Source organism: Parasteatoda tepidariorum, chromosome 11 (assembly GCF_982258835.1).
Source record: "Parasteatoda tepidariorum strain Cologne lab strain chromosome 11, Ptep-v5.0, whole genome shotgun sequence".
Classification (NCBI taxonomy): Eukaryota; Metazoa; Arthropoda; class Arachnida; order Araneae; family Theridiidae; genus Parasteatoda; species Parasteatoda tepidariorum.
This window is the reverse complement of record NC_141765.1, coordinates 9495988-9521870: the sequence shown is the minus strand read 5'-3', so window position 1 is coordinate 9521870 and position 25883 is coordinate 9495988. Positions and strand designations below refer to the sequence as shown.

Genomic DNA, 25883 nt, shown 5'->3' with positions numbered 1-25883 from the left:
TGTAGGGTACCCGCAAGTACGCAGAAGCGCTGCAACAGGACGTGGCATGGATTCAATCAATGTGTGAAGTAGTGCTGGAGATAATTGACACCATGAATCGTGCAGGGCTGTCCATAAGTGGGAGTAAGAGGGGGTGGGGATATCTTCTGAACATCACGTTGGTAGGCATCCCAAATATGTAAAATGGAAGTGTCTAAATTCAGAAGAGTGCCGCTGGCCACCAAAATCCCCAGACATGAACTTTATTGAACATATTTGGGATGCCTTCCAACGTGATGTTCAGAAGATATCCTCACCCCCTCTTACTCCCACTTATGGACAACCCTGCAGGATTCATGGTGTCAATTATCTCCAGCACTACTGCACACATTGATCGAATCCATGCCACGTCGTGTTGGGGTACTTCTGCATACTCGTGGGTACCCTACACGATATTAGGCAGGTATACCAGTTTTTTTGGCTCTTCAGTGTATTTTTACATTAAAATGAATAGGAATGATTTGGGACCACACTAAAATGTCGTATAAATGTAAACGTCGTATAAACGATGCTCCACTGTATTATGTTATGTCTATTACACCCAGATTTTTCAACTAATGACAGTTTCTAAAGATTGTTAGTATAAGTAACATTGACTTATTTAAGCGCAAAAATTATTTGAACTGCTTGACTTTTTTTTCTTTTCATCTGAGTAAAATGACTTTAAAGTCTGAAAATATGACATTTTTAAATAGTGGAATCGCCCATATATCCCATACTTAACAGTGAAACCTCATGTTATGGGCACTCCTATAAAATGGACGCCTCACATCATAGACATTTTTAAATTCTCATTTAATCTTCTCTATATAATCCATTATGTACCCTCTCCACGAAGCAGACATTCCCATTACCAGAAGCGGACAGTCATTTATGCCTCAAAATGTTATTTTCAATTTTTTCAAACTGGAATTCCAAACACAAGATGCATCTTTCCACCATTTTTTAAAGCATGTAAATTGTTTTCCACAACTAAAAATATTTTTAAGTTATTTCAGTTCTAAAGAATCAACCATTCTTTTGTCATCTTTGCAAAGAAAGGAGAGAAATGATACTGCTCATGTGAGATATTTCAGACAGCATCATCTTTTTATCCTTTCATTTGGGCCACATAGGTTATGAGACTCTACAAATTGAAATGACACATTAAATGTTCTTAATTCCTCTTCCCCACTGAAAATTCCTTTGTTCTTCTAATCAGTTTGACCCCTGTATTTAACATTAGTGGATTGAAAAAAGAGAAAAGAAATCTAGTCATCCTGGTGTTCATGTAAATCAAACATTTATTCATACTCTTGACATATGATTGATTGCCAATACAACAACTCCATAGGGCCTGGAGCCTAGATGTTCTTTTTTCTATGCATCATATGAAGTTTTTCCTTCAAGGAGGTATCACCACATTTTCTATCAAGCAGTGAAGTTGTGTTAGTGACTGTAAAATGATTTAAATATGGATGAAATTGCTGAAATGTTTGAAAATAATGACATTGGAAGCGATAATGAAAAAATTCATGCTTTCTGATAAAGAAGCAAATGTGAAAAATTTGCATGATGCTCAAACTTATATTGAGAAATCGAGACATTTTTATCTATGAAAAATAATAAAATTAGGATAAAAACTCTTAGTGATTTTTAAATGTACCATATATAATAAATCACAGTTGCTTAAAACTAACTTTTATCACAGCTTTCTTTTCAACAAGATAAATATAAAACAAAGGGATGTATATCAATCAAATTTCTTCATCAATTCTTTTTGTATTGTAAGTAGTCATTATAAATTATTGAGTTATTACTCCGTCATTGCAATTATTTCAAAAATAATTTATGGTATCGGGCACCGCAAGCTTATATTTTTGGAAGGGGAAAGATTTCCTAATTTGATCGAATCATAAATAAGAATGTAATTCATTTGTTTCAATAAAAAATAATTTTATTGATAATATTTTCACTATATGCAATATTCCACCAATTTACTAATTTAAAGATTTTATACATAATTAATCTGGTAAATGACCTGCAATTGGTCAGTGAGTAAGACGCTAAACTGTTTTGAAGAATTGGGGTTTGATCTCCAGGGACCGCTTAAAGCCCTTCAGACCACTTTGCCACAATCAGGCCGTAGGTCACAAAATTGAAGAGACTTAACCTTCACGAACCCTCTGACAACAATGAGCTGTTGCTTTACTTTCTTTCTAGTCGATAAATAATGAACCATTTGATAGGTTAAATACAAGAGAAATAAATTTATTCAGAGCTAAGATGAAGATAATTTTCAACTATTCCCCCAATTGAATGATAAATAATTAGGTAACCTGCAAAACTCAATGAATATTGAAAAGAAAGATAATCTGACATCCGACACACGTTACATAAACACAATGTAACGTTGAAGAACTCTCATTATTACTTAATTCAATTTTTTTTCTAGTAAAAAAGTCAAATAAAGGTGTAATACTAAATAGTTTCACTTGTGTTTTCAAAATAAAATAAGAGAAATTTAATTTTTGTGAATATGCCGCTTAGCCAAGCAAAATTTGCCGAATAGTGAAAATCTTTGGGAGGTCATAGCTACTTCCCATTTTGACGTCCCTATGTGGCATTAGCCTTCGTTATCAGTATACCAACTCTCGCTGGCGAACAATTATTGCTGTTCCAAGAGTGTCTGCTTAACTGAGGTTTTTCTGTATCTTATTATTGCATGTAGAATTATGTTGTAATACACTAATTTAAATATTTGTAAATTATATTAGGCTTGCTTAGAGTTTATTCTGAATGTGTGACATAGGAGTTAATCACTTGTTTTGGACTTTTACTTTGAATCTACACTTTTATTTTGATGACAACTATTACAAAACTAAGGAGAGGAGACAGAATTTGGCTTGTCAAAAATTTCATTTATTTAACATTATTTGTCATCACTAGTAAAATAAAATAAAACTTCATTAGATTTTACATTTATTCTTATGAACAATGATCTTTTCACAAATAATTTTGCTTACATAATAAAAATTTCTTCGCTCTGAGTTATCAATTTTATTTTTTAAATAGCTGTGTATTTATGTTTTTTTTTCTTTTCTTTTTTAGGTAGCTTTAAATGCTGCTATTAGTGTTTTACGATGCATTGTCGCTATGACTGTAAATGCAACCATTCCAATTGGGGAAATCACAGACAAAGTAAGTTCATTATAATTACTTTGAACGAAGAAAAATTTATTAGTTCTTATTCAGGTTTTTTTTTTCCTTATATTAAATCCAGTTTTTAAGTGTTTTTCTTATTTTCCATAAAAATGTTCTGACAGAGCTTAACGTTTATCTTTCAAGCTTTTACCAATAAAAAAAACTATGCAAACTATAACATTCCATTCCATTGCTTTTTTATAGTAGCATAAACATGACAATAAAATAAAATTGATTTTATTTTATAATACAGTGAAAAGTTCCACATCCGGAATCGTCAGAATTTCGGCAAGTTCAAAAAATAGATTTTTTGTGGTAATAGATCTTTAAGGTAAACAAGCATCAAAGCATCTTTATTCAGTAAAAAATAAGAATAGATATTACGGAAGTGAATTCCGGCATTTCACTCCAGCTCAAAAAAATTGCGTATTTTTTCTAATGTCTTGCATAAAGAGATTATTATGACCAAGAATCACACACTCAATTTCAGAGTACGTTAAAATTTTACATTTTAAAAAAATTGCGAATGTGAGATAAAATTTAACAACTGAAGTAGGTCATAAGAACGATTGTTCAAAAGCGTGCCTCGGAATTTGCAGATCGTAATTATGTATTAAAAATTAAATCAAAATTTTAAAAACTATGTGGAAATCCCAAACTATTGAAAATTCAAGCAATAAAACCAACCTTGTGGACAATAAAATTGTCACAAATCGAGTGCAACAAAAAGTAAATCTACTAATGCGTAATTCAAAATTTCTCATGTATGATAATGTAGCATTAAAATAACTATGAAAAACTGTAATAACAAAAATGTGATCCCTCGCAATCCACAATGGATTGCTAGTGAATTGTCAAAAAGTGATTGCAATATGCCTCATTCGAAGTTTGCTGATCAAAATAATATCGTATTAAAACACTGAAATTTTAAAAACCAAGTGAAAATCTATTTTAATAACTACCAAAAAAATGATCGACAAAACAGGAATCATTGCTGAGCAAGTGGATTGAGAAATGATTACTTACTAAAATGCGTGATTGGGAATTTGAAATGTGTTGCAATGACATATTTATTGGAAATAGTGGGACCAATCAGTCGGATCTTCCCGTTTATAACGCTTTTTCTTCACTCACCATAATTAAGTTCAAGTTTGTTGCTTTCTCTAGAGGAGTAACATACCTTTTGAATAACTCTTTAAATATTTATTTTAAGGAGTAGATTTTATACCATTGATTATGTACAATGATTGTTACTGTACCTTTATGTTAATGATATGCACAATGCCTGGGATATTACAAATCGGTTCATGATGCAACCATATTATGTATAAATACTGCAGATGTGTTGTCCTTGCAGATGTTCATATTACTGGCAAACCCCGCTATAGTGAACCTTCAAGGGGCCGAAATTTTGGTTCACTATAACCAGGAGTTCACTATATCCATTACGCAGGCAATTTAACTAATGGTGCCCAAACTCCTCCCTTTAGTTACACATTATTTAAATAAATGACTGAAAAATATTATGTAGTAGCAGGCCCGTCGCTAACCGATTCGAGAGGGGGGTGTTGAAGCTTATTTTGCCGACTGTCATATATATATATATATATATATATATATATATATATATATATATATATATATATATATATATATACAGTGGAGCATCGTTTATACGACGCCGAAGGGACCACCAAAAAACGTCGTATAAACGATAACGTCGTATAATCGATTTTTACTTCTAAAACTGAAACTAACTCTGTTTTCAGTTAATTTTAATGTTTAGCGTGTAGATTTGCATAAATTTCTAAATTAGACAAAGCAAAACAAACAAATAACCAAAGAAGAAAAATTGCAGTGAGCAATTTGAATGTATGTTACCTTTAATTATATTTTCTTGCTATTAGTCTCTACAATGCTTTGAATAGCGAGTTGAGCTTACTGCTTTCTATGATGCAATTTTAGATTTCTAATCGAGGCCAAATCTAATGGCTGAAGCGCACTTGTGCAATTTGCAGGAAAAAAGAGAGCTTTTACATGTTCCAAAATAATTAGTATCGATGGGTGCGCTGGACATTAGTCGATGAATAGCAAAGTTTTTCGTTTTTGCCTCTTCATAATATTGTCTAGTTTTTTCAGTCATCTAGTAAAAATTACGGTCGTCATCCAAGCATTCTTGTTGGCACCCTTTTCTGTATCATTCATGTTGGCAAATGCCGCCTTTTTTTAAAATACACGAGAAAAAATAAAAAATTAAATAAACGTGAACAAAATCTAAAAACCGACGTATAACCGATTCTGTGCGTCGTATAAACGATATATTTTTACATTAAAATTAATAGGAATGATTTGGGACCACACTAAAACGTCGTATAAATGTAAACGTCGTATAAGTGATCGTCGTATAAACGATGCTCCACTGTATATATATATATATACAATTTGTATATGGTTAAAGCTTGATAATCAAAGGTAAAACAAAACAGATAATGCGCCACCAAACTTTAGCTTCCAAAGTTTATTTTGAAATCATTTCGACTAGTTATAAACATAATGCTACTCATCGAAATAATTTTTACAGCACTTAAAAATGCAACCGCCATAGGTGAAAAATGTGGTATTATTGATAACTAAATAGTACCGGTAATTATTCAAAATAATACAAAGGAAATAAAGTTTTTACATTTCTATTAATTATATTATTAAAATGGATACAAAATATTAAAGAAAAAAAATAAGTTTTCAGTAATAGTAATTAATAATTATTTGTGGAAGTAATTTTAAAAAATGAAGTTGTAGATTTAAATGTTTTTTAATGCAGCTTTGAAATACATTTTACTCTATATTTAATTATTTTTTGAAAAATCACTCAGTAATTAAAAATTTATCTTTCGTTTCATCTAAACGTTGTTACCATAAGCCAGTGTTTCCCAAAGTGTGGTACGCGTACCCCCAGGGGTATGGGAACAGTTTAGGAGGGGTACGTGTTCTTATGCAAAATATCTTGCAACAAAAGAAAATTTCATTTTTTATTTAAAAACAGAGCTAGGCATGAACATTTACGATTACGTACTTTTCTGTTGGCTATTTTTGGCAGAGTTAACAGTTAATAATTAGTGGTGTGAACAGCCAGTTACGATTTTTAACTTTTATGAAATTTTTTTATAGTAAAAAATACATTCATTTTTTTATTAGTGGTACACAGTGTTATGAAAAATTTAGAAAGGGTACACAAAAGTCATAAGTTTGAGAAACACTGCCATAAGCTAATTAGAGCAACTGTTTAAAGATAAGAAAGTAAGTCATGATCAACAAATACAGTCTTCTATAAGATATTGATTCAAAACAAAATTCATTCAAAAGTAAATTGTCCTTTCATTTTTAAAAAAATAAGGAAAAAAAATATAGAAAAACATTGAAAATATTTGCCATTTAAATTATAAATGAAGAAATTGACATAAAAATAATAAAAAATTAAGATATTAGTAAAATTACGTTATATTATATTAGCTGCATAAATTTACTTCGACGTTGTTTTAAAAGTGAAAAATATTCTGCCAACTTATCAAGCTTAATATTGTCAACAATATCTTTTTCTGCTTTGAGTAAAAGCAGTGAATTTAGGCGTTCAGTGGTCATTGTTGTTCGAAGATAGTTTTTAATCGGTAGACGGGAAAAAAGGTTCTGGAAAAAAAGGTACGGAAAAAAGGTCCCAGTAAAAAAGGTCCCTGGAAAAAAAGGTCCCGGTAAAAAAGGTACCTCCATAGGGAAAATCTGTAGGGATATTTCCCCTCTCGCTTTCTGGGCAGCATGAATGCTTCTCGCTGTTTCAATGAATATTCTTTTTATCTGTAATAATTCAGATTAGATCATTGAGGTAAGGAGAAGGGTTAGGGGGGGGGACTTAGGCTGGTTGCATTACGCTTTTTTTTTTAAAATTTTATTTCATTTATTTATTCTTCTTTGATTATTTTTTAAAGCGGGAAGATACTATTTAAATCTTTCAATAATGTTTTACTTTTTTTTTGTAATTTTTTTAAGTGAAAAATGTGTTATTTTCTATTTTAAATTATATTTTGTGAAGAAGTTGCTAATGTGAGGCTTAAAGTAGCCAATCGGGGAAGTTGGGAGAATTTATGTGTTGGATATTTATTCGTGATTGGAGGTGAAAGTATTGGTCCTTTTTTAATTAGAGTCGCGGTATTTCATGCACGGAACAGCAAAAAGCGCTTCAATCTAATCTTCTCATTTCAAATATTTTCCCCTACAGAATTTTCCCTACACAGGTACTTTTTTTACCGGGACCTTTTTTTCCGGGGACCATTCTTTCCGTACCTTTTTTTCCGGGGACGATTCTTTCCGGGACCTTTTTTTCCAGGTACCTTTTTTTCCGGGTCCTTTTTTTCCGTACCTTTTTTTCCGGTACCTTTTTTTCCTAGAATCTTTTTAATCAATTTCATCTTGCTAAAAATTCCTTCATTTGTCGCAACTGTCATTGGTGCAGTTAACACTAATCTATTTAACTATAAAAACTTATGAAAGCATTTATGCTAAAATGATTATTCTGCATTTTTATTATAAAACTGTGAATTGAATTTTTACATAATTACAAAATTATTAAGTTTTTTTTACTAATAATTAACTTAAACAGATGAAAAACTGTTAACTTAAGTCAAAAAGATAATATAAAAACATTAAATACATAAGAAATACAACAAAATAGCTAAAAAGAATTATTTATTAAAAAAAACTGAAACTTTTCTATTTTTAAACACCTTACATTTTCAATAAAATAAGCATTAGTACATTTTTGTTCATAAAGGATTGCAGTTTGGACTTATAAAAACCAAGCGTACAAACAAATATAGAATTTGATGTTTGAAATTTCAATTAAATAAAATCTATAAAAAATAATTTCAATTGAAAAATATTTAAAAATAAAAAGTACTATTTCAAACTCAAAATAAAAAGCTTAGTAAAAAGTAAAAAACGGAAAAGGAATTTCAATTTTCGGAATTCAAATGTGATTTATCTTCTTCTATCCCTAGCTCCTATTAATGAATATAAATAACATAAAATTTTTAATTGCTCTTTTTCTATCTTTTAATCATTTTACTGCACTAAAGAGATTAAAAAATAGTTTTATCCGCTTCATGAAAATAAATTTTTACCCATATATACATATATTTAAAACTATATTATACTTATACTTAAATTTTTAAGCAGTAATTGAGGAAATAATTTAATTGAAAAATAATAACACATTTAACGCAATTTAATTAAACTTAATATTTAAACAATTAGACTGCAAATAATAAATGTGTATTCATAAAAAAAAAATTATACTTAATTCAAAACTTAAGAAGCTGCAGTAGATTGGATGATCGTTGGCTTGTGAGCGGATTTTCTATTTTATTCAATAATAATATGGATTTATAAAATACGCTTTGAGCAACTAAGTACCTGTACTAGACAGTTAAAGACAGGTCAGTGAAGTAATTGGTACCACAGCTGCATGTGCATTGAGCCCCGTCCTTCCCCTCCCTAACGACGTGGACAAAGATATTGTCTTTATTCTTAGAAAGAGTAAGAGAAAACTTGAGAAAATATAGCTTAGGGCATTTCTAGCTAACCACTTTTAAAACACCCTCGATTTTTCAAGTTGACAGAAATATCCGGGGTTTTGTCTGCTGCTTCACAAGATCGGATTCGCAGCACCATCTTTTTTTTGCTCCTTTTCATAGTGCTGTAACGGCTTGATCAAAGAAAATTGCCACTTTTCTGTGAATACTCGGAATCCAAGAATTAATAATGAATCCAAAATTACAACATTTAAAACTTTGAACTCGGCAACCATCCACAAATTGTGTGAAATGATTGAAGTTTCGATTCGATTGAGTGTAACTCAATTTAATGTTTCAGAATTCTTAGGATTCTTGAAAAAGAATATTAAAAGCAAAATATAATATTTTATTTTCAGAACAGAAATTTTTATGAAGGTGAATTGAGGATCACATATATGTTTACTATTCTCCATAGAGAATATCAAATTTTGTTGTGGTGATTAATTGTTCTAAAGATATGAATTGGTCCCTGAACAATTTATTTTAGGTTAAAACATTTTTAACTCAAATAATAATCCAACCATCATAGAATTTTAAAAGTTATGAACTGAAGGGTAGTTAACAAATTAAATGTTTTTTTTTTTTTTTTTTAATGTTTAAAGTCCTTTGGATTTAGTAAAATTCTTCATAGTAGAAAAATAGCTTTTACTAATTGAAAATATAAATTATTTAATAATTTGTGTTTTTTAAACAGAATTTAACAATTTAAATAAGATATTTTGAACAATAAAGTTACTCTTATTTGTAATTCTTCCCCAATATTTTGTAGGTAAAAATATTAAAAAAAAAGGTTGCATCACCGGTGCGATTATTTCATTTAAAATGTATTAATTCTTTAAAAAAGACTCATGTAAGTTCATCACTTCCTTTAAAAAAATTACTTAAACCTCTAATAAGGAGTTAATATAATAATATAATTCAGATAATTAATATCTGAATTTTATGATACATTATTAGCTAACTAAAAATTAAGGTCACTGAAATTTTTTTAAATTTAAGAATGTGTCGTTGAAACAATAATACAAGAGAAATGGTTTTCGAGATTGCTTTGAATTATCATAAATGGTTACTCTTGGAGGAGAAAAAAAAACTAGATTTAAAAACACATTTCATAACAAGATTTGCAAAGTCGGGTCTGGGATCCCGAAACGGACGAAACTCAGATAACATTGAAATCCGTTTAAATCTCATCACCGATGAAATATCCGATAGTAAAAGAATTTCGGCAAAGTCGGGATTTTGGCTTGTATTATCGGTCATCTTGCTTTGAGTTATCATAAATGGTTACTCTTGGAGGAGAAAAAAAAACTAGATTTAAAAACACATTTCATAACAAGATTTGCCGAGTCGGGTCTGGGATCCCAAAACGGACGAAACTCAGATAACATTGAAATCCATTTAAATCTCATCACCGATGAAATATCCGATAACAAATGAATTTCGGCAACGTCGGGATTTTGGCTTGTATTATCGGTCATCTTGCTTTGAGTTATCATAAATGGTTACTCTTGGAGGAGAAAAAAAAACTAGATTTAAAAACACATTTCATAACAAGATTTGCCGAGTCGGGTCTGGGATCCCAAAACGGACGAAACTCAGATAACATTGAAATCCATTTAAATCTCATCACCGATGAAATATCCGATAACAAATGAATTTCGGCAACGTCGGGATTTTGGCTTGTATTATCGGTCATCTTGCTTTGAATTATCATAAATGGTTACTCTTGGAGGAGAAAAAAAAAACTAAATTTAGGAACACAATTCATAACAAGATTCGCCGAGTCGGGTCTGGGATCCCGAAGCGGAAGAAACTCAGATAACATTGAAATCCGTTGAAATCTCAACGCCGATGAAATATCCGATAATCAAAGAATTTCGGCAAAGTCAGGATTTTGGATTGTATTATCAGTCATCTTGCTTTGAATTATCATAAATGGTTACTCTTGGAGGAGAAAAAAAACTAGATTTAAAAACACATTTCATAACATGATTTGCCGAGTCGGGTCTGGGATCCCGAAACGGACGAAACTCAGATAACATTGAAATCCGTTTAAATCTCATCACCAATGAAATATCCGACAATGAAAGAATTTTGGCAAAGTCGGGATTTTGACTTGTAAAAAGAAAAAAAAAGGGCCAATTATCAACCTGAATTTGCCGACTGGATGATATCGCTGGGGGGGGGGGTGAGGATGGGCCTGTGTAGTAGCAAAAAATGTGTTATTTTTCATTACTCTTCATCTTGCTTACAAAAAGAAAATTAGTATTCTTTAGCTGATGAGCAATCCTCAACATCAGATATGGAAGCATTTCCTGACTCTCAGATAATTTTTCCTGAGTTTCTGTTATTCCGCTTTTTAAACCTGTCTAACCTGCCATTCGAGCACCTAAAAGTAGTCTCATAAAATCGCTTAGCAAATTTATCGACATTTGTCCAGATACTGGAAGATTGCGGCTTCTTTGAATGCTGAAGCACTTTAGTAATGCTTCTTCAACATCCTTGTGATCTGCTTTTCTCAACTTTTTTCTGCCATCTAAATTTTTTTCATGAGTAGAAATAATTAATTGCCTATTTTTCCATATGCTACAAACTTCAGATTTATATAGTTTATATTCCCTGCAAATATCACCTTGATTGCATTCATTTTCAATTTGTCTGATTATGCCCATTTTATCATCAGTGGAGAATGTTTTACGTTTACTGCTCGCCATAGTTAAATTTGAGACACTTGTTTACAGGCTTTTTTTAACTGAACTGAGAGCAAAAAGGAGTTGAAATGAGGGCCTTATCAACATATATTAGTGTCCAACCCTTTGACCAATAATGAATAATATACTCATTCCCTCTGACAGAAAATGCATATTAATCCCACTGACACCTTACAGGTGCATTATCTGCGTGGGTTAGAAATATCTGCTTGGTTTGTTTAGATGGGAAAGTGAGATAAAATAAGCTTATCGCTAAATTCCCCTCTATGGATGGTTTCAAAAATCGGGATATGTATTTATTTTAAAGTAAAAATTTAAAAATTATTGCAAAAAAATGAAGAAGAAAAAAATCAGTTGAAGACAGAAAAAAGTTCATTATATCCAACTTCCTCACTTTTTTGGTTCACTATATCCACAAAAAATAGCATTATACATGTATAGCAAAGCACGGGACTGAACATTTCGTTCACTATATCCGGGAGTTCACTATAGTGGGTTTTGACTGTATTATTTATTTTTGTCAAGCGGCGGTATCCCAGCTTGTTTATTTCTACTGAGATGTTATAACATTTCTTAGTTGACCCCTGCGCTTCAGCACATCTGTATTGCTTTGCCTCCATATCCATTTGTAAGATAATCATCATCATATTTATTCAAAATAAATTATTATTCTATTGCTACAAGAACGTCTTTATTGCTTCTTCAACACTGGGCTTGAATAACTCTGCATCCATTTCAACAATATTAAAATATCGAGATTTTTAAAACTATGTGGAAAGCTATAGCAAAAGCTGTGGAAATAGCGCAACCATGCAAACCGTGTAAATTTATACATTGTTGATTGAAATAGACGTTAATTATCATTTATTTATTATTTATTATTGAATGAGGATGTTTGTTTAGCTTAAAGACCTACTCAGGACTTTCCGAAGTCCCAACGATTCCGGATATGGGACTTTCCACCGCATATAGGTATATATGAAATACATAAGTTTGATAGATGTGTACAAATAAATATTTTTGATTATAACCTTCTTTAAGCTTACAATTTTGAAAAAAAAAACATATAACTACTTGAAACTTCATGATATTTTGTTGACTAAACGCACTTCTTAAGCAAATTATGTTATAATAGTTGTATATTATTACAAAGTGTTATACTCATGTAGTGTTGCTACAACTCTCTTTCCTTCTTATGAGTATCAGTCAGCCTATTTCTGCTCAAACTGTCTGATTGTTTGGGATGGCCTCTTTGTGAATAATTTAAGCAGTTTTGGTCTACCAATTTTTGGGTACAAAAGAAAAAACCTGAGAAGAGGGGCAGGACAGAGGTGAAGAAGAGAGAGCTAAGACCTGCAGAGCTGAGTGGGATCTGATGAGAAAAAGAGATGTTTGGATAGATATTCTGAAGCAAAATATGCATCATCCCTGAAACAAATCCCTGAAACAGCAGGACTGAACAATTGATATATACAGTGAATTCGCGATAACTCGAATCTGATAGGACTGACGAAAAACTTCGACATATCAGAAGTTCAACTTACCGTTAGTTTAGGTTTTGGACTTCTAAAATATTGTCGAATTATTTAATTAATGCTTATTAATTACAAATCTTCTAAATGCTTACAATATTTAAGATCATTTTTCTGACAAGCCATTTACGATAAGACTGTTTAAGCACTTTATGATACCCTGGTCCATCGGCTGCAGCTTTGCTGTTGTGTTCGGCTGGAGAAACTGCAAGTTTACTGCTTTCAAATTAGGTAGATCACTATGCGCTGTGCATTTATCCATAAAGAGTATCACTTTTCTTTTTTTAGCGAAGAATTTTCGACCCAATTTTCTTACATAGTCTTCAAATAAAACTGATGTCATCCAAAACTTTTTGTTAGACTTGTAATCCAAAGGATACGTTTTTACATTCTTGAAACATCGGGGATTTCGGTAATTTCCGATAACAAGTAAGGGCAATTTCTCTGTCCCAGACGCATTTCCTTCAACTAGGACAGTCAAACGTTTCTTGCTCATTTTACCCCTTGAGCAGTTCTCATCCTTAAACATCATAGTCTTATTTAAATGACATTTAAAAAATAAACCCATTTCATCAATATTGAAAACATCATTTTAACTGCATGCTTGAAGTAAATTTGGTAATGTTTCTTTTAACCTCTGTTCAGATACTTCAAGAGGGACAGCTTTAGCTTCTCCATGAGGAGTGCGAAAGACATTGTGTGTGTGTTGCAAAGGAAGGGGCAATATATCAGCTCCTAGGTTTTTTTTCTTGCTTTAAAAGATCCAAAAAAAAATCGAGTTAAAGGGAGTAAAATTCGAGTAATCGAGAATAATTAACATGAAATTGAAGATAAAAGGGTCGGGACCTCATAAAAAAAATCGAGTTATAGTAATATTCGAGTTATCGTACTTCGAGTTACAGCGAATTGACTGTGTATATATATATATATATATATATATATATATATATATATATATATATATATGTATATATATACATATATATATATATATATATATATATATCCAGAGAATAACACCTGATACCTACTAAGATTTCAAACCAAGTCTGGCACATGTGCAAGATAAGTGACTTTAAATTCAATTGTCTCTAGCAGTGCAATTCCTTTTCTTTAAGTGGTAACTCTAAAATCTGTTTGTCACATGTTGATTCAGTTTTGTGTAAATTTGTAATTGTAACCTTATTTTATTATGCCACATGGTCTGATTTATTTTAATGAGTAAATCTTGATAATTAAGTTAATCATCATTAAATTTGCTTAAGTAAATTTTCTCCCTTGTGATCATTATTTCTAGACATATATTTTACCTTACCTTATTTGTATGTGTTGGTGATGTTTTGGGATAGGCCATAGTTGTTAAATGCATTAGAACTAAATTTGTCAATTATCCCACTATACTTTACCCAATAATGATCACAAGGGAGAAAATTTACTTTCACTGCTAGAGTCAATTGAATTTAAAGTCACTTATCTTGCACATGCTCTAGACTTGGCTTGAAATCTTAGTAGGTATCAGGTTGTTATTCTCTGGATATATATATATCTATTGTTCAGTCCTGCTGCAGCAATTGTTTCAGGGATGATGCATATTTTGCTTCAGAATATCTGTCCAAACATCTCTTTTTCTCATCAGATCCCACTCAGCTCTCCAGGACCCCTAACCTCGCAGCCTTCGAACGCGGACGGTGACGTCACTATCCCCCGGTGTCTATTCTATACCACCGTACGATAGTTAAACAAAATCCTAACCTCGCAACTCCCGAAGAGAGCAGTGAAGGGAATCCCAGCCCTCGAACAAAGGTTTGGATCCTCCCCCTAGGAAGTGACGTTGAGTATCGATAGTTATAAGAAAGTGACCAATGACTTTTGTTTATCCTTTAATCGTTCTCCATTAGCTTGGGGGTCGTGACCTCTTTCTCAGAGTTCACAGTGTTGTTTCTGAAAAGGAATGAATTCTTTTTTCATTTTGACAATTACGTTGTCTAAAGTAAATATTTATTTATTTTAATGTTTGATCTTTCTTCAAGAATTTAATATGTAATACTTGTTTTACACTTGTTTGCATTATTATATTTATTATAAGAGATTCGATTGACTTATAACTATATTTACTAATAGTTTGCGAAAAAAGAAATGCTCTTTAAGTAAAAAGTAACATCACATTACAAATCAAATCCATCTTTATTTATTACCTTTTCTAAAAATCATACTTTGAATGTTATTTTAAATAAGTGTAGTTGATTCATTCAGAAATTTCATCACTAAATTATATTATACTATCGAGAGCTTTTAGATTTAATGAACTAATGATTAATAAGGGTTATTTAATTTGACAAAATTTTGTAACTTTCTATTTTTATTTGTTTTATTATTGATAAAAATTTAATTATATTTATGATTATTTTATCACTTTCTATTATTTGTAATTATTTTATTTTATATTTGCAATTCATAAAATGCGTAGCTTTATACCACTAAAATCTTATAGTTTTAAAGGTACAATGAGTATCGAAATAACGTGCAGTAAATAAGATTTAATAAATAGGTAGAATGCATGAAATAAACTTTAAACTAGCATTTTTCAAGTAATTGTTAGTTTAAATAATCTGGAAAAAAAATTTGCATTACAATTTTAAAAAAAACTGCTTTTTCAATTTTTTTCTTTCTTTTTTGTTGACTATTCTTCTTTTTTTCACAATTGCAAACTTATACATTTTAATAAATAAAAATATACATTAGTTTTTCAAGAAAACATTATTTTCTTCTTTCTTATAATAAACACAAACAGTGCAATAATTTTTTTCTTCAAATTCACTAATTTATCTCTTTTTAGAAAATGGTTTTCAATCGTTGCGTTATATTGAACTGGATTTGGAAAAATATTCTCTGCAATTAATTTTTTGCCTTTTATTACCCTCTTACATTAAACCCAACTCAGAAGACATGGATGCCAAGTAGTCATACTTTAATTAAGAATTTCATGCTGGAGCTTTTAATGACACAGTTTCACTGTTTTTGTTCTAGTCATAAGGGTAATTTGTGATATTTTGTTATATCACAAATTCGTGTTTGAAATTTAAATCGTTGCAAATATTTTTAATACTTTCAATTAAACAAATTTTTAATTTAAAAATATCCTCAATTGTTTTAATATTTAATGTTGGACTTTATTTTTTGCCTATAATTTACCACAGTACATGTATGTAAATAAATTATGAAAAAGTCATTCAACAAAATATTTGTTTTAAGTGCCACACAAATTGTAAAAGACTTTTTGAATTAGAATTAATTGCATCAATCAGGATAACTTAAAATATTATTTGAATAAAACCAAAAAAAGAAACACTAGTATAATAATGACTAATGAATAAAACAGAATACACGAGTTAATATTTAAAAATTAATAAAATACTTAGCTAATTATTAATACTTAGCTAATATTTTTTTAAAAATTCTCAAAACAGAAAAAAAATTATGCTTGATTTTTTTTCTCCCTAAAATTTGCAATACTAACAATAAGTATTTTCAAAACTTCAAATGTCAAACAACAGTTTAAGAAATAACTAAAAAGTCTTCTTTAGTCAAGCATTTTTTTAGTACAATTTCTAACAAATTTTTTAAAACAATGTGATTTTAGAAATTTTTTAATGTTCATTTTAACAAATTTTATTCTTGAAATATTACTTAATTTTTGAAAAACAAATTTTCGAGTATATTTCGGTATTATAGTTATAAGACTAGAAATATAAATAATTTTTTCTTGGAATATTTAGAACGGGAAAATTAAGGGAGTAGAAAAATTAAGAAAATAAGTAATAAAAAAAATAAGAAAATAAATAATAATAAAAAGGTTTCGTAATTATGCATCTAAATTTATCAGCAACTTTATAATAATTCCAAAACAATTTTATTGAAAAAGTTTCTTTTCTTTATATTCCGCTCGTTTTATTAAGCTCTTATATTGAATCCAACTCAGAAGACAAGGGTGCCAAGTCGTAAGAACTTTGTTTGAACTTTTGGGAGTTAGAAACTTTAATTATACAATTTCATTGCTGTCGGTCTGGCCATAATGATTATTCGTGAATTTATTTTACAACAAATTCATGTTAGTATTTTAACGCGATGCAAATGTCAATTAGTTCTTATTGCACTCATTTTTAATAACAAAGTTCTCAATTTTTTTTCTGATTGATGCAGGATATTTTTTTTTCTTATGATTTTACCAATCTGTGTACAAATGAATTATGCAAAAGTAATTCAAAAGAAATTCTCTTTTTTTACACGTCGCATAATTTCATTAAAAACTTTTTGAAGTAGAATTAAGTGCATACATTAAGACAATCTAAAGTATTATTTGAAAAAAAAATATTGCTAGTTTAATAATTACAAATGAATATAAGCGAATATTTCTAGAATAACTTAGTTGATATTTAATAGAGAATCTTAAAACAGAAAAGAAAATTATGCTTAAGTTTTTTTTTTCACCTTAAAATTTGATATTTACCATTCTATTAAAGAGTAAGTAATTTAAAAAGGTCAAATATCAAACAGAAGATGAAGAAATAACTAAAACGTTTTTCTTATTCAATTACTTTTTTAATGCTATTTCTAACAAAAAAAATTTTAAAAATGTGATTTTAGAAATTTTTTAATCATAATCTTAACAAGTTTTACTCCTAAAATAATACATAATTTTTTAAAAAATAAATTGTCGAATATATTTTGGTATTATAGATATAAGAGTAAAAAATATCTTTTTGTCCTAGAAAATAAAAGGGGAAATTTTCTCATTTTCAAAGATGAACAGAAAAATAAAAAAATAATGAAAAGGTTTCTATTATGCATCTAAATTTATCTGCAACTTTATAATAATTCGAAAACGATTATATTGAAAAAGTTTCCTTTCTTCATATTACCCACTTATATTCTACCCAACTCAGAAGACCAAGTGAAAATAAATGACATCATGTTTCCTAATTATGCATCCAAAGTAATCAACTAATCAATTTCAAAAAACAATTATATTGTAAAAGCTTCTGTTATTTCAAATATCTAATACAGTAGGGAACAGATTATTCGGAACGATCGGGACCATCGCTATTCCGGATAACTGATTTTTCCGGTTTTCTGAATCGCTGCAAAAAGCCGTTTTTTTAATGCTAAACCCAACTAAAAAAAATTTTTTTTGGAAATAATCTTAAAAGGAAGAAAAAATGATGGAGTAATACACTAATGATTATTTCCAAAATGATGGTAAGGTAAACATCTTTCAAAAAAGAATGAAAAATCCTAAAACCTTATGAGGAAAAAAAATTTTATTTTTTTTAAAAAATGGCGGGAAAATGTATTGAATTTTGTTCCGGTTTTCTGATTTCCGGATAACGGGTTCTGTACTGTACAAAATTGTGCAGTGGATGAAAAATAAGTATACAATTTATATTAATTCTTATTTATATTATATACGAATTAGTTAAAGTAATGTTATTTATTATGTACTAATCTCAGTTGTAACTCACCAATTTTTTTTAAGGAAAAATTGCACAATTTTACTAAGAAATGAGTTTTTCATTAAACTATGATGCATTTTTCTTCTCTAAATATTTTGAAAATACACTGGTTATCATAAATTAAGGAAAAATCACAAAAATAGCGATAACTCTTTCAAAAGTAAGCCAAACCGTGCAAAATTTGCATATGTTGTCCACTAAGAGTAGCTGAGTAAAATTGCAATATGCAAATTAGTGGCGCTGCACTCGGCTTACGTCATCTGCCTGGAGCATAAAAGTCCAAGTTTGAGAGAAAGCACACAAATTTTACTGTGATTGCGACATTGAAAATCTGAGATAGCCAATTCGTAATAATGACCTCTAGGCATCATTTGCCTGAAGAACTACGATGGAGAGCCATCGGGAGACTAGAGGCAGGGCAGAGTCAATCAGAAGTGGCCAGATGGCTAAATGTGAGTCCATCTGTGGTTCATAGACTTTGGAGGCAATTTCAAACCACAGATTCGGCATCTAGGAGGTTCAGTCAAGGACGGCCAACTGTTACGACCAGTGCCGATGACCGATATTTGACATTAAGTGCACGCAGGAATAGAACCGCTACTCCGACACATCTTAGATCCTCTCTTGCTGCAGCCACCGGAAGGTTGGTGTCAACGTCAACTGTGCGCAGAAGGCTCCACGAAGGTGGTCTGTATGCGAGACGACCAGCCATTTGCGTGCCGCTCACATCACGCCATAGGAGAGACCGTTTGCAGTGGGCCCGACAACATGTCCACTGGACGTCAGATCAATGGAGGCCTGTTCTCTTTACGGATGAGTCCAGGTTTAGTCTAGAAAGTGACAGTAGACGTTATTTGATATGGAGAGAACCTGGGACCCGTTATCATCCATCAAACATCCGTGAAAGAGATGCATACGGAAGAGGCAGTGTCTGTGTTTGGGGAGGCATATCCTTAGGAGGGCGCACATACCTCCATGTCTTTCCAAGGGGAACCGTGAATGCTCAGGTTTATCGAGACAACATCCTTGATGCTTATGTGCGCCCATATGCCGGGGCAATTGGTGATTGCTTCCTGTTACAGGACGATAATGCAAGACCACACAGAGCTCGCATTGTTGATGATTATCTTCAACAGGAAACAATTACTCGCATGGAGTGGCCAGCTCGATCCCCGGACTTGAATCCTATCGAGCACGTTTGGGATGCTCTAGGGAGGCGTGTATCTGCCATCAATCCGCCCCCTCAGACCCTTGCCACGCTTGCAACTGCTTTACAAGAGCAATGGCTCTCACTTCCTATTGAACTGATAGACCGCATAATTGAAAGCATCACACATCGCTGTTTGTGCTGTATTGCTTCTAGAGGCAATCATATTCCATATTAAAGGTACTTTTTCTATTGCAAACCGATACTTCCAATTTGTTTATTTTATACATGTGCTAATTTCTATACTACTATTAATGTCTGATAATTTCTTTTTATGTTGTTTAATACCTTACTATGTGTTGTATATTGTGGGTAAGTTTCATAAAATTCCATGTGTAATTTCTTGAGTTATCGCGATTTTTGTGAATTTTCCTTAATTTATGATAACCAGTGTATTAAAAGGTAGTAAATATAAAAGTTAATAAAAACACGGCAATAATTATACTAAACTTATTATGGCTAATAATATGCAAAAATTTGGAGAAATTTTTTTTTAACGTTCTATTTAAAGTTGTGCAAGATTATTATAGATTTTATTATAGTTCTGCAAGAAACTAATAATTCAATCGATTTATTATATGAAATACTAATAGAATTGTGAGAGAAAAAATTATGTCTGAAATACATTCATAAAATATCTAGGTAATTGATACAGTAGGGAACCGATTATCCGGAACGATTGGGACCATCGCAATTCCGGATAAATGATTTTTCCGGTTTTCTGAATCGCTACAAAAAACTGTTTTTTTATTGTTAAACCCAACTAAAAAATTAAAAAAAATTGGAAATAATCTTAAAAAGAAGAAAAAACGATGAAGTAATACACTATGATTATTTCCAAAATGATGGTAAGGTAAACATCTTTCAAAAAAGAAAGAAAAATCTTAAAATCTTATGAGGAAAAAAATTTTTTTTTAAATAATGGCGAGAAAATTTATTGAATTTCGTTCCGGTTTTTTGGTTTTCCGGTTTTCTGATTTCCGGATAACGGGTTCTGTACTGTAATAAAAAATCATAAAATATCTGGGTAAAAATTATCTTTGAAATCGGAAATCTAATTTAATCCCAGCGTTAGACACATCCAGACGTGCCAACTCTCCCGCATTTTGCGGGAGTCTCCCGAATTTTGAGTTATTCTCCCGCCCTCCGGAATTGATTTGAAAAACTCCCGAATTTTACTGCGATCGACGGCCAAATTCAAAATTACCTAATTTTTCCGCGAGTGCGAAAGTAAGTTTTTCTTTCAGCTTGAATTCCATCCCCTCTTATCAAACTACCATCTGCCTGAAGCGTAGCTGAACATGCTTTATTTCCCCCCCTCTTCAACGTTACCTCTTAACACTCCTATTTCACCCGCCCCCTTACACTGGGGGCGGGTGAAATCTTCCTCTTCTTTCGTGTGGAGTTGAATGCAATGACGTCACATGTCGTTATCGAGTGTCGTCCGTTCAGGAGTGGGGAAACTCGTACTCTCGATAGTTGGAATTGATATTGTATCTTGCTGTTTTTATAGTTTTTAATGCGTATTTTTCCACGGTTGGCAACAAGCTCGTAAACTAGCAACGTGATATCAATTATTCGCTTAATCTTCGTATATTTTAAAAAAAAAAAAAAAAAAAAAATTTTTCAAGGATGTCTTAAGTCGAAACGGAAGTATGGATCAATTTCAACAAATCATGTAACAATGACTTTAGCAAAACTTAATTGCGGAGAGCTAAGTCTGCAACTCTTTTTTTCATGCATACAGTAGAGAACCATTTATCTGGTATCCAGATAATCCGGAAAAAAAATTTGCTCTGTTCTCCCGCCATTTTGAACTAAAACGATATGAAAAAAAAAGCGGAAACTGGACTAATCCTTGAAGTTGAGTAGAGGAAAATGTGAGGAAGGGAAGAATTTTTTCCCCCGTTTACCCAGAGAAACGTCATTTCTTCCGCGACCTTGAAGATTTTAGATCTTTATTCTCTTTTAGGTCATTAAACTCAAAGGAGTGGCATGATGATTTCGTTTGCTGTTTGATTTACGAGGGGGTGGGGAAAATGCATTGCACATGCATATCAGTGAACAGAAGATGAAAGAGAAAAATATATTTATCTATTTGACATCGATTAATAAAAATAAAATGTTTTTCTTTTGAATAAATTCTGATTCCTTGGAAGTGCGGTATCATTCGCAAGTTTTTCTTGATGTGGAATCACACCTGCTTTAATTAAAAATCGCGTTTTTATTTTAAAAAAAAGGAGAATTGTTTATTAATTTAAGCATACAATTATTTTATGAAGCAGATTGCAGTTTCGTTTTTCTGATTCCACTACGTTTTTTTTTTTTTTTTTTCATGATAAATTTTGCACTCAATAAAATTATTTGTATTACCAAATTTTTTCATTAGTTTTTTTTTTTTAAAAGTCCGTTGATCTTGCCTTGTTCTAGGTTTTAATATTTATGCTAGTGCCGTTTTTTAACTATCGTTTCGGTTCGATAATTTTCAAGTGTTGTTTTTATTTAGATTAATAGGTTTTCCTTTTATTTTCGCCCCCCCCCCTGAAATATATTGCGTTATTTAATCATTGGTTTTGTTTATTAGTTGATTTAGGAATCGTAATTATTTTTTAAACTTGTTTTTCTTGTCTAAACTTGCAAATTTTTTTATTCTTTTAAATTTTATTTTTCTACAATTTTTTTCCTTTTTAGATTTAGGAGTGCTTTTCTTTTTTCTCTTACTTTAAAATGTGTTTACATTTTTTCCTTGTAATTTGGGTTTGATAAAACATCGATTAACGACACTTTTTTGTCGATCCAGGAAACCGGGAAATTAAGACATCCGGGATAGCGATGGTCCCGAGCATCCCGGATAATTGGTTCTTTATTGTACAGACATTAGTATTTTTATACATTAGTATTGAATTGGTTTTTTAAAATAAAATAGTTATTCAATTTGTTTATTTTTTAAAAGTTTTTGTGCATTTTTATTACAGCGTCAAGGGTTTTTGAATAATGTTTTATTAAGGAAATGGTATTTATTTAAAGAGTATCTACCTAATATAGTTTTGTGTTGCTAAATCTGTGTTTAATTATTTTATTTCCATTTAATATTTTTAAACAATTATTGCTCTATTAGTGTGTAAAATTTCTTGCATTCTTATATTTAATAAATTTTTTACTTAAAATTCCTTAGAAGTGCCAAATGTTGCATACCATGCACCTTTTTTTACCCCACCTGAAATCTCCTGAATTCTTGTTAGGGAAACTCCTGAATGTTAATTTTGCTAGGTTGGCACGTCTGCACATCCTGTTCGAATCGCTATCACCAGCAAATTATTAGATGAAATACATCCGATAGATGAGAGGAAAAATGAAGATTGTAGCCCATTAGCAAAATCCGTTCGAAAGCGCGAGGTTTCAGGTTTTCCCTAGGGGTAGAAACGTGACGTCAAAATGACGTCATTTTTCTATCCCTAGCTCATTCGGTGGTTGCTACTTTAGAGCTCCATGTCTTAACTCTCTCTTCTTCACCTCTGTCCTGCCCCTCTTCTCAGGTTTTTTCTTTCTTAACCAAAAATTGGCAGACCAAAACTACTTAATTTATTCACAGAGAGGCTACCTCAAGCAGTCAGACAGTTTGGGCAGAAATAGGCTGACTGATACTCATGAAAAGGAAAGAGAGTTGTAGCAACACTATAGTCTGTTCAACGAGAACTGATAGTGGAGGTAAACATAAGGGCTGCTGTTTGATCGCCAACGTTTGCCACTTCAACGGCTCCTTCCGTGAATGGGCGATTTTGTTTCAATCGACAGAGCTTTCGCTCTTATAGAAAAACGATATCCATACTCGGTTTTGGATACCTTAAAATTAGATAAGAAAGTGCAAAATTAAAATATTTGCATGAAAATATGTTTCTAATTGTTTCAGTAAACATGTAATTTTATTTTGAGAATAGTTTTAATGTTTTTTTTTAAGTTTAAATTAAATTAGTTTTAATATATTTTGCATAAATATCTATGCAAAACATAACTTTTATAATTTCATCATAATAGTCGTATAGAATTGAATGAGTATGTTAAAAAAAATACTCTTTATTTTCTTAATTACAATTTTTTTTTAAAATTTATTAAAAGTTAAATAATATTTAAAATAGTTTTATGTTTCACCTATTGATTTGAAAATATATTTGAAGTTTACTGTTGTTATATTTGATACTGTTATCTTTATTTTTCGAAGGGAAGTATTACGAAAATAATTACACTAACAGAAACTAGAAGACTTTTTTATATGTCTCACAAAATCTTTTGTTAAGAAAAATATACCCACTTAAGCTATAAAAAAAAGTTTGTAAACCTCGAATTCAATAGGTTTTTGAAAATAGAATGAAGTATCAAAATTATCTAATTTTACGTAGCATTTGAATTTCTGTAATTAATTAACAGCTGTACCAAAATAAAAATAATTATGTTAAACTACGCAGAAAAGAACAAAATTTTAAGAATTACTATACTAATGATGAATTAATCAGGGATAATAACGAATAATTATATAATTAAAAAGCAAAAATCAAACTAGGTACTTATCTCAGGATTCACTCTCAGAACTTGTAGAATCCTGGTCGTTGGAATTGATATTTAGATAAAAGATAAAATGCCTGAGATAAAATGCCTGATAAAGACAGGCCAGATAAAAATGCCTGTTTTGACGAGATAATGGACATATCATTCCACACTTTGTCTTGCGTATGTCCACCATTCAACCGTGTCTCATCCATATAATAAATTTTTCTTTCTTCTTGTCTCATTCTGCTAATTGTTCTTAAATATCTTCGCCTCCAGAGAATTATTTCATCTTTTTCAATGAGTGAGCTCTTCTGTCTTCGTTTTTGATGTTTGAAGCCTAATTTTTTTAAACAGGGAATAAAATGTCGTTCTTTTCAAGTTTGGTAAATCAGAATCATCTTTGTTTATTGTCGGAATTTCGTTAGGGCGGAAAATATCATGAACTTTTCTTCTTACAGCATTTTTGTCGAAATCGTCAATGTCATCCAAAAAAGTTTTACAAGATTTAATCCTCTTCGATGAATTTAATATACCATCCCTTTTATATTCTTTAATAATTCTGTAAACAGAAGCTGTGCTAACTCCCGATGCAGAAGCCGCATGGGCAGTCACATCAATGATTGGAACATCTGGTTTTGAATGCACTTCTGTTTTATAAATGTTTAATATTATTTCCTTCTCAGCTTTACTTATGTAAGATTTCTTCTGCCATTTTTTACGAGGACTTAAATCCATCACTTTATTTTCCATATTGCTCATGAAACACCTGCAAAAAGACACCACGGCAAAACAAACAGCCCTCTAAGAAATAAGAGTTTTTGCTTGACTAATAGGCGCTATTTGTCATTATTCTGGCGCCAAGCAGACAACGGTATTGTGCCAAATAGCACGCCGCTTTGTTTACTTTCACTATCAGTTCTCGTTGAACAGACTATACACTCAATTACATTTCTATATTTTTACTGTAATTTTCAAATTAAGAAAAACAATTAATTTTGATAGTTTTTGCATCCTCAATTCAATTTTTTTTAATGTCAATTTGTGTTTTTGTTGTACAGTGTCCGCCGTTTATTAAAATCACTTTCGTTTTATGCTCTTTTGATTTTATTAAGCAGATGATTTTATTAAGAGGCGATTCACCATTTGAAGGGGGGGGGGAATCAAATTTTTGCTATATATATTCTTAATGCACACACTTTAAAAGCTGAAATAATGACAACATTAATGCTTTATTTTAACTAATTTAATTATTTTAATAAAGTAAAACCCTACATAAGATTAAATTTACAAAAGTTTTGCAAAAATCCGATCAACGGTTGTTTGAGTTGCAGTATTTGAAATTAACTTTTCAACATCATTTGAGAGTTTATAGAAGTTTTTATAGTTTTCGATATTCCTCCTCTTTGTTCTAAAGCTTGCCGCAATACACTAAGTGCTTTTCTGACTTCCATTGAAGATGGCACTGATGAGTTTATTTCATCTTCTGAGTCTGATTCCTCCATTTCTTGATTGGAAATAACTTTGCAATTTTT

The 25883-nt window shown here is 30.9% G+C and overlaps 1 protein-coding gene across 3 annotated transcripts in view; it reads left to right on the top strand.

Moving 5' to 3' along the window:
* LOC107449249 (transmembrane protein adipocyte-associated 1) overlaps positions 1 to 25883 on the top strand; it is a 74928-nt gene that overhangs the window by 21919 nt on the left and 27126 nt on the right. For all 3 annotated transcript variants that reach the window (XM_016064731.5, XM_043055206.3, XM_016064732.4), the window contains one exon: positions 3130 to 3219. In XM_016064731.5, the coding sequence (XP_015920217.1) occupies positions 3130 to 3219 (90 nt within the window). The remainder of the gene's footprint in view (positions 1 to 3129; positions 3220 to 25883) is intronic.